The sequence below is a fragment of the Microcaecilia unicolor genome, chromosome 9, assembly GCF_901765095.1.
Source record: "Microcaecilia unicolor chromosome 9, aMicUni1.1, whole genome shotgun sequence".
Lineage (NCBI taxonomy): Eukaryota > Metazoa > Chordata > Amphibia > Gymnophiona > Siphonopidae > Microcaecilia > Microcaecilia unicolor.
Genome location: NC_044039.1, coordinates 211958301 through 211975440, shown reverse-complemented (window position 1 = coordinate 211975440; position 17140 = coordinate 211958301). Strand labels below are relative to the sequence as shown.

The 17140-nt window shown below is 44.0% G+C and overlaps 1 protein-coding gene across 1 annotated transcript in view; it reads left to right on the top strand.

The window, feature by feature from the left end:
* SPATA7 (spermatogenesis associated 7) overlaps positions 1–17140 on the top strand; it is a 116367-nt gene that overhangs the window by 9094 nt on the left and 90133 nt on the right. Inside the window, exons 2-3 of the mRNA XM_030214263.1 lie at positions 2597–2671; positions 7151–7243. Of these exons, the coding sequence (XP_030070123.1) occupies positions 2597–2671; positions 7151–7243 (168 nt within the window). The remainder of the gene's footprint in view (positions 1–2596; positions 2672–7150; positions 7244–17140) is intronic.

Genomic DNA, 17140 nt, shown 5'->3' with positions numbered 1-17140 from the left:
TTTTATGTCTATTTCTATTGGAGTATCTTGTTGGGGGGGGGAGGGAGGGGACGACTTCATAACATCCCTTTCCTAAATGATTTGAGGCAATAATGTTTTCTTTGGTGTCCAAAGAGTTGAACAAAGTCACCTGAAATTAAACCTCTGTGCTAGTTTTATACTAGAAAGAATCAATATCTGTAATGCCTCAGTTCCCACTCTAAAACTGTAGTGCATCACCTCCGTGGTTCAGCTAAACTCCATGAACCCTGAAAGGATGAGAGTCTCAGACTCAAATGTGTTTTATTTATTTATTGCATTTGTATCCCACATTTTCCCACCTATTTGCAGGCTTAATGTGGCTTACATAGTTACCGAAGTGGTAAACTGGATTAGGAACTGGTTGACGGGCAGACGCCAGAGGGTGGTGGTGAATGGAGTTCGCTCGGAGGAGGGAAAGGTGAGTAGTGGAGTGCCTCAGGGATCGGTGCTGGGGCCCATTCTGTTCAATATATTTGTGAGTGACATTGCCGAAGGGTTACAAGGTAAAGTTTGCCTTTTTGCGGATGACGCCAAGATTTCCAACAGAGTGGACACCCCGGAGGGAGTGGAAAACATGAAAAAAGATCTGAAGAAGCTAGAAGAATGGTCTAACGTATGGCAATTAAAATTCAATGCGAAGAAATGCAAAGTGATGCACTTAGGGAGTAGAAATCCAGTATGTGTTAGACGGGGAGAGTCTGATAGGCACGGACGGGGAGAGGGATCTTGGGGTGATAGTATCTGAGGACCTGAAGGCGACGAAACAATGCAACAAGGCGGTGGCCATAGCTAGAAGATTGCTAGGCTGTATAGAGAGAGGAGTGACCAGCAGAAGAAAGGAGGTTTTAATGCCCCTGTATAAGACGTTGGTGAGGCCCCACCTGGAGTATTGTGTTCAGTTTTGGAGGCCGTATCTTGCGAAGGATGTTAAAAAAATGGAAGCGGTGCAAAGAAAAGCTACGAGGATGGTATGGGATTTGCATTCCAAGACGTATGAAGAGAGACTTGCTGACCTGAACTTGTATACCCTGGAGGAAAGGAGGAACAGGGGTGATATGATACAGACGTTCAAATATTTGAAAGGTATTAATCCGCAAACGAATCTTTTCCGGAGATGGGAAGGCGGTAGAACGAGAGGACATGAAATGAGATTGAAGGGGGGCAGACTCAGGAAAGATGTCAGGAAGTATTTTTTCACGGAGAGGGTGGTGGACGCTTGGAATGCCCTCCCGCGGGAGGTGGTGGAGATGAAAACGGTAACGGAGTTCAAACATGCGTGGGATATGCATAAAGGAATCCTGTGCATAAGGAATGGATCCTCAGAAGCTTAGCTGAAATTGGGTGGTGGAGCAGGTGGGGGGAAGAGGGGTTGGTGGTTGGGAGGCTAGGATAGGGGAGGGCAGACTTATACGGTCTGTACCAGAGCCGATGATGGGAGGCGGGACTGGTGGTTGGGAGGCAGGAAATACTGCTGGACAGACTTATACAGTCTGTGCCCTGAAAAGGACAGGTACAAATTCAAGGTAAGGTATACACATATGAGTTTGTCTTGGGCAGACTGGATGGACCATGCAGGTCTTTTTCTGCCGTCATCTACTATGTTACTATGTTAGCATTGCAGATCCAGGATAGCAGATATAGTTAGTAGTGGTGTAGAGATTAAGTAAGGGAAGAGTGAAGAAGGAAGGGAGTGATAAGGATAGGTGTAGAAGGTGGGCTTTCATAACTGAGTGGGTTGGTGAGGTGGATTAGTGAGGTTATCGGTTCTCATTGTAGGCTTTGTTGAAGAAATATGTCTTTAGAGATTTGCGAAAGATAGTTATTTTGTCAATTGTTTTCAGGTCTGTAGGAAGTGTTGAACTGTTGCCTAGTTTATTTATTTGTTACATTTGTATCCCACATTTTCCCACCTATTTATAGGCTCAAATGTGGCGTTAGCAGTCTCCGGTGTGAACAAATACATAGTGATGTTATGGTGGGATAAAGATTCATGTGGCACAGCCACATTAGTGAATCGTACAGCGGAAGAGTTGTGTTATGTCCATTACGTGCATTGGTTTTGTTGTGTTGATTCATGGGACTGACCTAAAATATCTTTTTATAATCTGTTGAAAACTAGGACAATATTTGTTACTAATCTATATGTTCTGCATCTCCTTTTTAAGTTGTTTAATATCTGACTGTTAGAAAAGTAACTATAGTGGCCTAAACATTTAAATTTTGCATTATTTACTGTTTACTGATGCTGGTGTCTATTCTGTTTGAGCAACAGTGCTATGGCTTAAAAATAATGTATTCTGCTTCCAAAGCAAAACTGGATAATGGTTTATTAAAATTGCTATGTGTATAGGATGAGGCAAATTTGTAATCCTTAGCCTTGTATTTGCAGCAGTGTTTAATGTTGGTTAATTGACACCTTTGTTTTAAATTTGGAGAGCCATATGCAGTTTTTGTTGTATGTTTGTTGGCTAGTCAAAAATCTATCTTTTATGAATTTTTCTGCACTCATGTTCGATTGTGCTGTAACGTTTTTGCTAATGTGCACTTTTTCTAATTTCTTTCTTTTTTTTTTAAGCGAGCAAATCTCCATCCGTTCCCAAATATGGTCTGGCAAGCCCGTTTAGAGGACATTTCAGTACTAAGAGCAATGGTAAGTAAAAGTCTTAAGTGACAGATACTTTCATATACCCTCATCACCCCCTATGTTCCCGCCCGTAACCTCTGCTCACAGGACAAATCCCTTCTTTCAGTTCCCTTCTCCACCACTGCCAACTCCAGGCTCCGTTCATTCTGCCTTGCCTCACCCTATGCTTTGAACAATCTTCCTCAACCCATACGCCAAGCCCCCTCCCTACCCATCTTCAAATCTCTGCTTAAAACTCACCTCTTCAAGGCTGCTTTCGGCACCTAACCTTTCGTGATATATAGTATGCCCTATCAGACGGACTCTACACTTGTCCATTGACTGCACACTTATCTTTAGATTGTTTAGATTATCTCTTGATTGTACCCCTGTCTTTTAGATTGTAAGCTCTTTGAGCAGGGACTGTCCTTCCATGTTAAATTGTACAGCGCTGCGTAACCCTAGTAGCGCTTTAGAAATGTTAAATAGTAGTAGTAGTATTTCTCTCTGCTCTTACATTCATTTACATCTTACATCCGTGTTACATTCATTTGTACTCCTCTTGACACAGTTCTGTACAAGATGCTTGTGGCTGTTTAAACTTTTGTTGTGGGCTGCAGGCCTTTTAATTATCTGCAGGATCTCAGTGTCTCATCTAGCCAATGGACTATTTTCTAATGTATATTATAAGCAGGTTATTACTATAGGTCATATGGGGGCCCTTTTACTAAAGCTTAGCATGAGCTAAATTCTAAGAAGCCCATGGGTATAAAATGAGTTTGTTAGCATTTAGCGTGCACTAACTCTGTTACTGCACGCTAAGCTTTAGTAAAAGGGCTCCATAATTTGCCTTTATCTTCAACTGTGGGGCATTTTTTCAGCAAACTTTAAGGAGGTTTTATTGTAAAATCAAATTTAATCAAATTTTGTTTATCTTCAAAGATTTTATTTTGTACTTTGGTTAAAGGTCTGCCTAAGTAAAAAATAAATTTTTAAAAAATCCTATAAGTATTCAAATATACAGTCGTCCTAATTAATTACAATTTCGCCCACAATGCTTTAAAGCCTAAAAACAGCTATTTCATTTTTGGATTACTCCAGTCCATTATTGTAACTGGATCCTGGCATTAAAGATTAAGGGCCCTGTTTACTAAGCTGTGCTGTAGGTATGCTAAAATTTAGTGCACGCTAACAATAGAGACACCCATAGGAATATATGGATGTCTTTAGCATTAGCGCACGCTAATTACACTAGCGCGCCTTAGTAAACAGGGCCCTAAAATTGTACTTTATTGCCGTTTGAAATAGACTATTCAAGTAGTAAAATATTTGAGGAATAAGCATGGTTTTTGTAAGAAACGACAAAGAATTGATGATTCAGTTTCTGATGTGGTTTGATCTCATTACATCTGGATCTCAAACTGTATAATGTATGAAGGGATACCAATATTGATATTACGCTAAAACCTGGCAATGTGAACTTTTTTTTTGCAGATTTATTTTCCTCTGCACTGTATAGTGATAGAGAAATGTTGATGTTGCATAATAGGTTGACATGCTGAACAGAAGTGTTATTAATCTCTGAAAAGCAAAATGGAGAGCTTGAGAGAGAGCCAGTTATTGAAGTGAAAAATAATTTACATAAGAATCTAAGAATAGCCATACTGGGTCAGACTAATGGGTCTTCTAGCCCAGTATTCTTCTTCCAACAGTGGCCAATCCAGGTCACAAGTACCTGGCAGAAACCCAATTAGTAGCAACATTCCATGCTACCATTTCTGGGGCAAGCAATGGATTCCCCTGTGTCCATCTCAATAACAGACTTTCCATTACGTTCTATCCCACTATTCCAGGACAAGTGGGGTAGTTATGTCCATTGACCAGCAGGTAGAGATAGAAAATCCAGAACTGAGCTCTACTACCTAGCCACGTGCTAGCCGCCGAGTTCCTCAGTATCTTCTATCTCCAGCAGGTGGATAGACATACTTTGTTTCTCCTGGTCCAGTTGTGACTGGTTCCCAGTTGAGTTTACACCTGAGGAAATTTAGACATACCTGGTGGTGCTGGGTCCCTGTCTTGCTCCCACCTAGAGGCTTTCTTCCCTTTATTTCCCTTCTGAGCCTCTCTTGTGGCAGTGTCTGTGCAGCAACCAACCAAAAAAAAAAAAAAAAAGAGAGAGAGCCACGCGTCTTCTGGCCATATCAGAACGGCTCCAGTCTGGCAGTGTCGGTTCTGACTGGGGAGGTGAAGAGGTTGGAGAGTTCGGGGGGTGCACACCCTATTTCAGGATCCAGGTGGTGAGTTGGGGATCTGTTAGTGGGCTGTGGTAACGGTCGCGCGGTTCCTGCGGCGCACCTTTGTTTTTCTATTAAATACTAGCACCAAAAGTAAAAAAAAAAAAAAAAAGAACAGGGAGCAAATTAGCGTGCTTCCAGTGCGCTCTTGCGAGTCAGGCCTCTGATCGGGTGTTTTTTTGGTACGACGGCATGTCGGTCCCCGCTGAGGTGGTGAAGCGCTGCTCCTCCTGTGGGGGTAGACGCTCCTCGGGCCGCTGCATGGTGTACAGACCGGTGTCCCTGAGAGGAGGAGGAGATCCTGGTGGCCTTTCTTTGGGGATAATGGGCCTGGATCAGCGTTCTGGGTCCCCGGGGGATCTCTTGGTGACTCCTTTCTGGTGGAGGCGGGAACTTCAGCCATTTTGTCCTCCGCAGTCAGGGAACGTGCTCTGCCGGTCGCTGAGAAAGGGGCAGTCACACAGGGGACTTACCTGATCAGGGTATGCCTTCCCCTGAATTTGTCTTAATGTACCAGGCATTTTTATTGAAGCAGGGGGGCGCTGATCTGCCTACTCCGGGGGTCCCGGGGGGTGTGGAGTCAGACTCAGCCCCGCCTCGTCCCAAGAGACTTCGGCCTATCCTGTTGGATGACTCTTTGGAGGGTTGTTAACCCGTTTCTCCGGGGTCAGACGCAGAGTCCGCTTCATCGGGGGGGGGGGGGGGGCTCTTCGGTCCTGGAGCCTTTATAGGAGGGGGAGCTCCCCTCGGGAGACGGGGATGACCCTCAGGTGCTCCGGCTTTTTTGGGTGTGTTGATTCCGGAGTCCTTATCGGCTCTCTCCATATCTGAACCTTGGGGGGGGGGGGATTCTTCAGGTTCCCAGCAGTCTGGGCCCATGTGGGGGCTTAGGGGTCCCTCTAAGGCGTTCCCGATGCATCCAGATATTCAGGATTTAATCCCTGCAGAGTGGAATACCCCCAAGGCGAGTCTGCGAGTGGGGAGAGCCATGGCCCATCTCTACCCTTTGGTTCCGGAGGAAAGGGAGAAGTTGGGCTTTCCTAAGGTGGATTCTTTGGTGACAGCGATCACCAAGAAGACGACCTTGCCTGTGGAAGGCAGGGTGGCCTTAAAGGACCTTCTAAGTGACTGCAGGGTAACTCCAGGGGGGTGACTGTGTTTTGTGATCTTCTTCCATAAAAACTGAAGCAAATAATTCATTCAATTTCTCCGCTGTGGCCTTGTCCTCCCTAAGTGCCTTTTTTGCTCCTTCATGATCTAACGGTTCCACAGATCCCCTCAGAGGCTTTCTGCTTCTGATGTACCTCAAAAAAGGTGGTGGTATGAATTTTTGTGTCCATGGCGAGTTTTTCTTCTTTTAGCCTTCTTTAGCGGGGATAGTGCTGGGCAGACTTATAGGGTCTGTGCCAGGGTTGGTGGTTGGGAGGCGGGGATAGGGCTGGCCTGACTTATACGGTCTGTGCATTGAAGAGGACAGTACAAATAAAAAAGTAGCACATATGAATTTATCTCCTTGGGCAGACTGGATGGACCTAGCGCTCCCTGATGTAGCATTTATCTAGTCAATGTTGGGGTAATTGAAATTGCCCATTATTATAATGTTGCCCAGTTTGCCAGCTTTCCTAATTACAAACATTTGTTCATCTGTCCATTCTGTCCTGGCTGATGGTAGTATAGCCCTATAGGTATACTCTTCACACATGGAAATAGGAAAGCTGGCAAACTGGGCAACATTATAACAATAATAATAATAATAATATATATATATATATATATATATATATATATATATATATATATATATATATATATATATAGTTTGCCAGCTTTCCTAATTACAAACATTTGTCCATCTGTCTGTTCATTCTGTCCTGGCGGATGGTAGTATAGCCCTATAGGTGTACTCTTCACACATGTAATTTCTATCCACAAGATCTCTCTCTCTCTCCCTCTCTCTTTATATATATATATGTATAATATTACATGGTCAATAAAAGCAGTCAGGACTTGATACAATAATAATCCAGTATTAAAAACACTGAAACAAATACAAAAAGTTGCATATTTACAGGGGTATAAAATACAAGGAATAATGTTTGTTGAATGAACTTTTAACCACTTTGTAACTAGCTTCTTTAACTGGTCTCATTTTTTTTTTTTTTGATGTACCACATTAAAGTTTGTAACTATCAAATGTGTTTTGATGTTATAGCTTTTTGCACTGGCTCTTCCGGCAGACTGAGTGATCAGTTTCGAATCCAAGATCACATGCTTTCTCACTACAATAAAATACTTTCGGCTAAAGGTAAAAATATCCATGCTTGTTTAATCAGCAGTTGACATGCCCCTTATGATGATGTTGAATGCAAAGCTCACCATCGTTGAGGCCAATTCAGAAGATTATTGCAGGCAGAAGCACATGTTTAACAATCAAGAAGTTAATTCGTGTAGTAGACATCAGCGCACAACATATTAAAATGTACTATAAAGAGGCTATCTATTTTGCAGCAAAGCAGATAAGTTTATTAGCTGTGCATTGATGTCTACTGGGCAGAGGTACTGTGAGAAATATACTACCAGGTCTGAGAGGGCACAGAACAGTTAGTTGAGGGGATGACACTCCTCCCTGCGAACTCCGTTCGCTGGGTAAATGTCTACTGTCGTCCCCCTTCTCCCCCACTGCTAACTCTCGGCTCCTTTCCTTCTATCTCGCTGCTCCCTATGCCTGGAATAGACTCCCTGAGCCAGTACGTCAGGCTCAGTCTCTGGCTGTCTTCAAGTCTAGGCTTAAAGCCCACCTCTTTGCTACTGCTTTCGACTCCTAACCATGACTCTCTTACTCAACACCCTCACTTATCACCCCTACCACTGCAATTTCCCCACCCCTAGCTGTCTGTTCATCTGTCCAATTTAGATTGTAAGCTCTGTTGAGCAGGGACTGTCTTTTCATGTTCATTTGTACAGCGCTGCGTAAGTCTAGTAGCGCTATAGAAATGTTTAATAATAATAGTAGTAGTAGTAATGACCCATGCCCCTGATAGCTTTCTGCATCAGCTTTGTCCCTCTGTCTAGTGGCACCCTCTCCCTGACCCAACTTAATCTTCGTGCCCCTTAAAAAAAAAATCCCTTGTGTTTCTGGGAGGTGGGAGGACTGTGGAGTTGGGGGGGGGGGGGTGCCACTAGACAGTAGGGAATTTTTTCCCTGACAGGGCAGGGGAAGACAGGTCAGAAAGAAGGAGAAGGTGCTGCTCTACACCAGAGGTTTTGTTTATTTCAAGAGCAGGGAGGAGTGCTAGACACCAGGGATAGTTGGGCCAATGAAGAAAGCGATTGGGGGCTGGGAGGATGCCAGCTCAGCAACATTTTATTTGTAAATGTCACCTTTTTCTATGGGTGCATGAATCAGTCACCACTCCCATTCTTACTGTGAGAGGGACATTTTGTAATTAGCTACAGTTACTGCTGCAGTTTTTGTTTTTGTTTTTTTTTTAACCTGGCAATAATTTGCTCAGTCATTGCCTATTGTATAAGCCATGCACTCAGCCATGGGAATGCAGTTCTACTGTGTGGCATTCTGCATTGGCCCCACTGTCCTTCGAAGAAGATGCTTTCAGAAATAATTGGACTTGGTTATTACAAATATAAATGTGTGCTTGTCGGCTAATTAAAAATTAGGTTTGATAAATCATATTTTGTATGTGTTTTGAAGACTAACCAGTTCATCATTAAGTGTTACCTCAGAAGAATATTTTTCAAGACTATACAATCTTTTTATAATTCATGTACAGATTTAGGGGTCCTTTTAATAAGTATAGTAACATTTTATAGTGACCACATGTCAACTTTAAAGTCTGATGGGGCATCCCTAGTATTTCTGCCCATGTAATTAATGCAGCAAAAAAACATTTTGAATGCATTATCTGCACTGCAGATAATGCAGATGTGCTTCGCCACCTACTGAGATGACATCAAATGGTCTACGGTTACCATGTGTTAACTGCAAGGTACAATCCATGTCTATTCCTTGTTTCATTCTATATTATGCATTTAGTACTATAATTAGCAGGTTTAAGTGTCAAGCTGCTGCATTAGTGCTCACTAATTCCTTTATTAACCGATTAGAGTACTTCAGAAAAAATAAGGGGCTCTTTTGCTAAAAAGATATCTCTCTATATAAAACGCACCTCCAACGTTCTGAAGCCTCCACAAGTCTCAACGTTCTAATTGCATGGTGGTGAAACCCAGAATTCGCCCATGAGTGCCCCGCCCCCGCGTCAAACGTCATGACGTTGAGGGCGGAACAATGACACTCAACCAATCACATCGCAATCCCGTTACTAAGCGACGGTACGTGACATGAGACACATCGCGGACCAATGAAAAATAGCTGCACACAGTTGCTACGCAACGTCAACAACAATGCTAAAAGGACCAATCACGAAACAATGCTACGGAACAAGGGAGCAGAAGGAAGAACAAAACCGGGCACTTGCAGAACAACAAGGAGACAACGAACCTCGCAGGAAGCCGATTTCATTTTGTGCTTTCCCCTGACAAAACGCCATGCTTAAGATCACGGTATGTGCTTCCCCCTGACAAAACGCCCTACCAGAACACAAAATCGCTATTCAACAAAAATCCGACTGCTAAGAAGGAGCATACAACAAAAACCCATGAAAAACAAACACTGCAGTCAAGAATACGTCCTTAGCTTAGCTATGCACCATATAGATCTCTGCTCTCCACACAAACAACGAACACAGAGGGCATAGGAGGGAAGGAAAAAAACCAGCACATACACACTCACTCTCTCTCTCTCTTAACTGGCTATAATGAGCAACTGACCTGCCACTATCACAGGGACTGCTAGCACCTCTCTCTCACACACACACACGGGACACAGAGGGGATGGAAGACAAGGAAAGAATCGTTGGGTATGGAGGGGGCGGCAGGGGAGATAAGGCAAGAACTGCCTCAAATGTTTGTGCTGTGCTATGTACAGCTATAATGCTGTCTCTTCATTTTGACCCTACTCTTTCACACTCACTTTCACACACACGCACACACACACACACACACACACACTTAACACTGTCTCTATCTCACACACACATGCACCCACACACATATACACACTCTCTCACACAGACACACAAACGCCTCAAATGGTTCAGCTGTCCTATGTAAAATTCCACTGCTGTCTCTTCATTTTCACCCTACCCTTACACACTCTCTTTCACACAGACACACACATACATATACACACTCTCACTCTCTCTAAAACCTTGCTAGCGCCCGTTTCATTTGTTTACGAAACGGGCCTTTTTTACTAGTATTGGAATAAAGACTGTAGGTAGGACCAAATTTTAATAAGCATAGCTATAGTTTGCATATTAATTTTGGAAATCTGAGTCTAAGCCATTTTAAGATACCTTATGCACAGCTGTGATTGTCTTTGCAACAGCAATATGAAATCATCCTAAAATAGTACTGGATATGTATTCTGTTGTCTAGGACATGAAAAGATATATACAGTGCAATTCGCTTAAGTGCAAGGGTCTGGGACCAAAGAAATGCATGCAGTTAACCGGAGCGTGCACTTAACCATTGTGACCCTAAGAAGCTTGACATCTGATAAACATATGTACAGTACTGTTTATTATACATACAGTATACAGTCTCTGTTAAATGACATTAGGCTTACTTGAAGTAATCAGTTATAGTCCTCTGTACACTGTTGGGTCTGTGAGTTCCATAGACTACGTCTGCCAGATGGTAAAAACTGTCATAGCACTGACATCCAATGGCCTCCAGATAGGCCCGCACGGTGTTGAGACTCTCCAGCGCTCTTGCAAAAATGACAGGAGGAGGTTGTTGAATTTCTTCAGCATGTGCCTCGCTGCTCATTTCTTCATCTGTTCCATCATCAGCCATTGTTGCCTGCGTGTAGGCGCATATCTCGACATCAGTGCTGTCTTCAGCTGTTTGTAGATCGTAATCAACAGCTACGTAGCGATGAAACTCCTCTTCAATAACATCGGCTGGGATGTCAATAACCTGTTCATCTGACGCATTTGCAACAGCTGCATCTGTTTTGTCCCTCTCCACATCCTTAAAGCTTGCCCGCTTGTAGCAGTTCACTGTTGCCTGTGTAACATGATTCCAGGCTTCTTTCTGCATATGTAGGGAATCCAACAGTGATAGATTATGAGCCAGTTCAAGAGCACGTTTGTCGGCAGTCTGGTCATCCATAACGCTCATCAGACGACGTAGCACAAGAGCCCGATAATGTTGTTTGAAATTGGCTATTATGCCCTGATCCATAGGCTGGATCAGGGAGGTAGTGTTTGGTGGCAGGAAGACTACCTTGATGTTAGACAGCCTGACTTCATCACTATGTGCAGCACAATTATCACAAAGCAACAAAATCTGACGCTTTTGTGCCCGCACTCTAGTGTCTAACTTCTTTAGCTGCTGCTTCCAAATTTCCCCAGTCATCCATGAATTTGCGTTAGCCTCGTATGACACAGGAAGTCGCTTAACTTTCTTGAAGCAACATAGCTGTTGCTCTTTCCAATGATGAGTGGTTCCAGCTTCTCACTCCTATCCATATTGCAGCAAAGGAGGATCGTCAGTCATTCCTTTGACATTTTACTTGCTGTAGTTTTGACTTGTTGAATGCAAGTGTTTCATCAGGAATCGCTCGCCAGTAGAGACCGGTTTCGTCAGCATTGATAATGTCACGAGGTACAAACTTGTTCAAGATGGTAGGAAGAACTGCAACAACCCAATTTTCAGCACCAAAGTCATCAGCGTCTTGTTTTTCACCTTGCTGTTTCTTGAATTTTATGTTGTTTCTCTCCTTCCATCTTTCCAACCATCCAACAGTGGCTTTGAATACAGTTAGTCCAAGACTTTCAGCTAGCTGGGTAGCTTTCTCCTTAAGCAGTGGACCACTAACAGGAAACTGTCTGCTCCTTACTCGAGAAAACCACCGAAGAAGAGCATCTTCTACCTCCTCAGCTTTTCCTGCCCATTTTCGTTTCCGTTGTGGATTTGTATTGTTTTGCCAGTCTTCCAGAATCTGGTCTTTTTGCTTCAAGACACATGAAAATTGACTGGGATTGACACCATATTCTTTAGCAATAGATGCTTGACTTTGTTTGTTTTCTAATTTTTTAAGAACTTCTATTCGTTCAGCCAGTGTTAAAGTCTTACAGTTCCGCAGCGACGACGACCCCCCCAGTGTACGCTCTAACAACATTCTTTCGCTTATTCTGCCTATGGCAGTTAAAGGGGTGGTAAATTTGAAATCTCGTTGGTTGTCACGCGCCAGTCGGCTTCCATATTTCGTGCGCACGCTTATGCAGAGTCTTTCCTGCAGAGGAGCGGTCTTGAACCATGCATATAAGCTAATCTTGCACTTATCAGTGGTGCACTAAACCGAAGTTTGTCCCCATAGAAATTGATGGTGCCAAAAATGGGACCAAAGTACGGCATGCAGTTAAACAGAGCATGTGCTTATCCGACGTACACTTAAATGTAGTGCACTGTATATAGATAGCTAGATAGGTTTTGTGATGTCGTAAAGTCTAACCAATCAGGCGGTATGAGGACCAGATAGCTACTCGTGTTGATATGTCGAATGGTCAGGAAGGCCCTAGCAGGGCAGGTAGGGTTGCTAACTTCTAACTTTGGCCAGATCCACCATACAGTTCCTGCAGATCGAGCCCAGTATCCTGTCCCCGACAGCAGCCAATCCAGGTCAAGGGCACCTGGCAAGCTACCCAAACGTACAAACATTTTATACAAGTTATTCCTGAAATTGTGGATTTTTCCAAAGTCCATTTAGTAGCGGTCTATGGACTTGTCCTTTAGGAAACCGTCCAACCCCTTTTTAAACTCTGCCAAGCTAACTGCCTTCACTACGTTCTCTGGCAACGAATTCCAGAGTTTAATTATGCGTTGGGTGAAGAAAACTTTTCTCCTATTTGTTTTAAATTTACTACACTGTAGTTTCATCGCATGCCCCCTAGTCCTAGTATTTTTAGAAAGCGTGAACAGACGCTTCACATCCACCTGTTCCACTCCATTCATTATTTTTATATACTTCTATCATGTCTCCCCTCAGCCGTCTCTTCTCCAAGCTGAAAAACCCTAGCCTCCTTAGTCTTTCTTCATAGGGAAGGCACACTCGAAGGCATTGCTCTTTTACGTCAAGGCAGGCTTGGTCTCAGTCCTCCCATGAGGAGTTGCTGTCTGACACCAATGAGGAATGCTCATGGGAGTCGGAGGAGTATCCATGTACATTTCGGGGGATGAGTCCTATGGCATCCTGTCTGAACCCTCCCTTCCGCTTGAAAGGAGAAAATCTCCAGAGAGCCTTTCATTTCCCTCTTTTGTGAAGGAAATGGCTGACGCCATTCCGTTTCATTTGGAGGTGGAGGCCAAGATGCCTGAGGTCCTGGACTACGAGTCTCCTCCTAGGGAGGTTGTGACTGTCACTCTCCACGGGGTACTCCAGGAAGTCCTCGTTCGGTATTGGGAATTGCCTAAGTTAGTCCCTGTCCTGCCCAAGAAGATCCACACGATGTACCGGATCCACGGCAAACCTAGATTTGATAGGTCCCAGTTGCCTCATCATTCCATGGTTTTGGAATCTGCCTTCAAAAGAGCCAGGAGTTCTAGAGACTATGCCTCAGCACTCCCAGGCAGAGAAGCTAGAACCCTGGACTCTTTTGGGAGGAAGATGTTCCAGGCCTCAATGCTCATGTCCTGTATACAATCTTACCAGCTGTTTACGAGCGTGTACTTACAGGACTCTGTGTGCAAGTTGCTAGGCTTTGCTGACTCTCTCCCACCAGAGCAGGCCAAATCGGTGCGCCAGCTGGCCAAGCAGCAGAAGGCATGTCATAAGTTCTTGGCCAGGGACGCCTACGACACTTTTGACATGTCATCTAGTATCTCTTCCCAAAATATAGCAATGTTCAGACTCTCATGGCTGCATGTTTCTGACTTGGAACGTTCTGTTCAGCAGAGGTTGGCAGATGCCCCATTCCGGGGGGATAACCCTTTTGGAGGTTGCTGACCAAATCAAGAAGCACACTGATACCATATCTTCTGTCTACCGCTGGACGCCTTCTGCAACTGCCTCCTCACCTAGGCAAGTCGAGGAGGGATGCCTACTACCCCCAGAGACGTAGGTACGTTGCCTCCTCTTGCCAGCCAGCTCAGGCTCAGCCCCAGCGTGCTTGTTCTCATCAACAGCGTGTGCCTAAGGCCCTTGCTGCTTCCCAGTCAAAGCAAGGGACGAGCTTTTGACTGACTCTAGCAGAGCATAGCCACTGTCAAAGTGTCCCAATCGACTTGCCAGTTGGGGGAGGCTGAAGTTTTTCCATGAAAGATGGCCCCTTTTAACCTCCGACTGAAGAGTTCTCCAAATAGCCTGGCTTGGATACGCCTTAAATCGGTATCTAAAACTTCCAAATTGCCCACCGAGAGCTCATTACTTTCAGCTCTCAGCACGAGCAGGTACTTGCAGAGGAACTCTCAGCCCTTCTGAAGGCCCAGATTCTATTTCAGGTACTTCTTTATGCGAAAGAAGACAGGGGGGATGCGTCTCATCCTAGACCTAAGGGCCCTGAACAACTTCCTGGTCAAAGAAAAGTTCAGGATGATTTCCCTGGGCACTCCTCTCCCCAAGGTTCAGGAAAACAATTTCCTAAGCTCTCTGGACTTAAAGGATGCATATAGTCATATCCCGATACTTCCAGCCCACCAGAAGTATCTATGGTTTCAGCTGGGAACACATCATTACCAGTACCGCGTGTTGCCTTTTGGCCTTTCGTCAGGTTCCAGGGTATTTACCAAATGTCTAGCGGTAGTCGCAGCATCACTACGCAAACTGGGAGTCCATGTGTTCCCTTATCTCGATGATTGGCTGCTGAAGAGCACAGCGGAGGCAGTGCTTGGGAGTCCATGCAAAGGACCTGCATGTACCTGTGAGCAACTTATTGGGTGGACAAAATCAGCAGCCTGGCTGACAGATTGAACAGGGTTATGGAACCGCATGAGTGGACTCTCGTCATAACTGTTGTCCGCAAGATCTTCCGAGCGTGGATCTTTTTACACTCAAATCAATCACAAAGTCAGTCAGATCTGTTCTAGACTTCAGGCCCATGGCAGACTAACATCAGATGCCTTTCTTCTCCATTGATTAACAGGCCTGCTGTATGCATATCCTCCCATTCCACTTGTGGGGAAGACTTGCTGAAACTCAAGCAAGACTGTGGAACCATGATTCTGATTGCACTATACTGACAGATCTGGTTCCCTCTACTTCTGGAGTTATCCTCTGAAGAAGTGTGGAAATTGGAGTGTTTTTCGACCCTCGGAACGAGGGATCTCTTCTACATCCCAACCTTCAATCTCTGGCTCTCACAGCTTAGATGTTGAAAGTGTAGAATTTGCTTCCTTGGGTCTTTCAGAGGGTGTGTTTCGGTTCTTGCTGTCCTCTAAGAAGTGTTATTCTTTCAAGTACATAAGTATTGCCATACTGGGACAGACCAAGGGTCCATCAAGCCCTGCATCCTGTTTTCAACAGTGGCCAATCCATGTCACAAGTACCTGGCAGGATCCCAAATGGAGGAGATTTGCTGTCTGCTGTGAGAACAAGGCTCTGGATCCCCTTGCTTGCCTTTACAGATCCTGCTTGAATACCTTCTACGCTTATCTTAGTGTGGTCTTAAGACCAACTCCATAAGAGTTCACCTCAGTTCAATTTGTGCTTATCATGCAGAAGGTAAGCCTATCTCTGGACAGCCTCTTGTTCGATTTATGAGAGGTTTGCTTTTGTCAAAAACCCCTGTCAAACCTCCACCAGTAGAAACAACAAGTCAAGCGGAAGATATCCAGAAGGACCAGATGAAGTCACAGATGTTAAAAGCCAAAATAATTAAAAGCCAAAATGATTTATTGGGACCCGCTTGACTTGTTGGTTCTTTGTGTGTTTTTGTGGGAGATTTGGACTCTCTTTGTTGTTTTTCAAACCTCCACCAGTGTCATGGAGCTCAAAGTCATTTTCACCCAGCTGATGAAAGCTCATTTCAAGCCGCTGAATTCCTGCCATCTGAAGTACTTGATCTTGGAAGATCATTTTTTTGATGGCTGTTACTTCAGCTCATAGGGTCAGTGAACTTCAGGCTCTGTTAGTGGATGCACGTTATACTAAGTTTCATCACAACAGAGTTGTCCTCTGCACACACCCTAAGTTCCTGACAAAGGTTGCGTCGGAATTCCATCTAAACTAACATTCTTTCCCTGACCTCATTCCCATCTTGGCGAGAGCACCTTGCACGCCTTGGAGTGCAAGTGAGCTTTGGCCTACTACATGGAACGGACTAGGCCCCACAGACAGCGTCCAACTTTTTGTTTCAGTATGGGGGTCGACATCTGAAAACACACCATCACTAATTGGTTGGGCTGACTCTGGAGGGTCATTCACGGCTCACAATGACCGCACAGCCAGTTAAATTTTCAGGATATCCCCATAAGTGCAACAAGCAACTTGAAACTGTGGGATGTTCAATGAGTTAATGTCAACTTTGTAATATGTATGACATTGAATTGCATACACTAGAGAGACTGAGTAATAATATACAAGTTAATCTAATGCATATTTAGTATGGATGTCCTGAAAATCCAGCTGACTGTGGGGTCACCAGGGCAGATTGGGAAGTGCTGTACTAAATAAAGAAAACTTTAAAATCATGTCTGTAATAGCGGGCATTATGGATTTTGAGAAGTAAATGATTTCACAAAGGAAAAGAGAACAATATGGCAAGGTATTATGGATATATTACAGCACATGGAGGTTATATCAAAAGACTGAGCTGCACCAGCAGAGCCCAGAGCCTTGATAAAATATTAATCTCAAATAGTCTTTTGACAGCTAAGAATTTTCTATGATTTTATAATCTTATAGAGTACATAATGAACAGTGTGTTCAGCTGTACCAACTTCCTGTAGGTGCAGATTATGATGAAGGCAAGAACATGTAACAATAGGCGCTTAGAAACATTAACTGTATGTTACTAAGATTTGCAGCTACCTGCTGATGTGGGAGAGATGACTTCTGCTCAGGAAGAATCCACTGTAATATGCCTCTGATTCTATAATGTAATTTCACCTATCCTGCAATCAA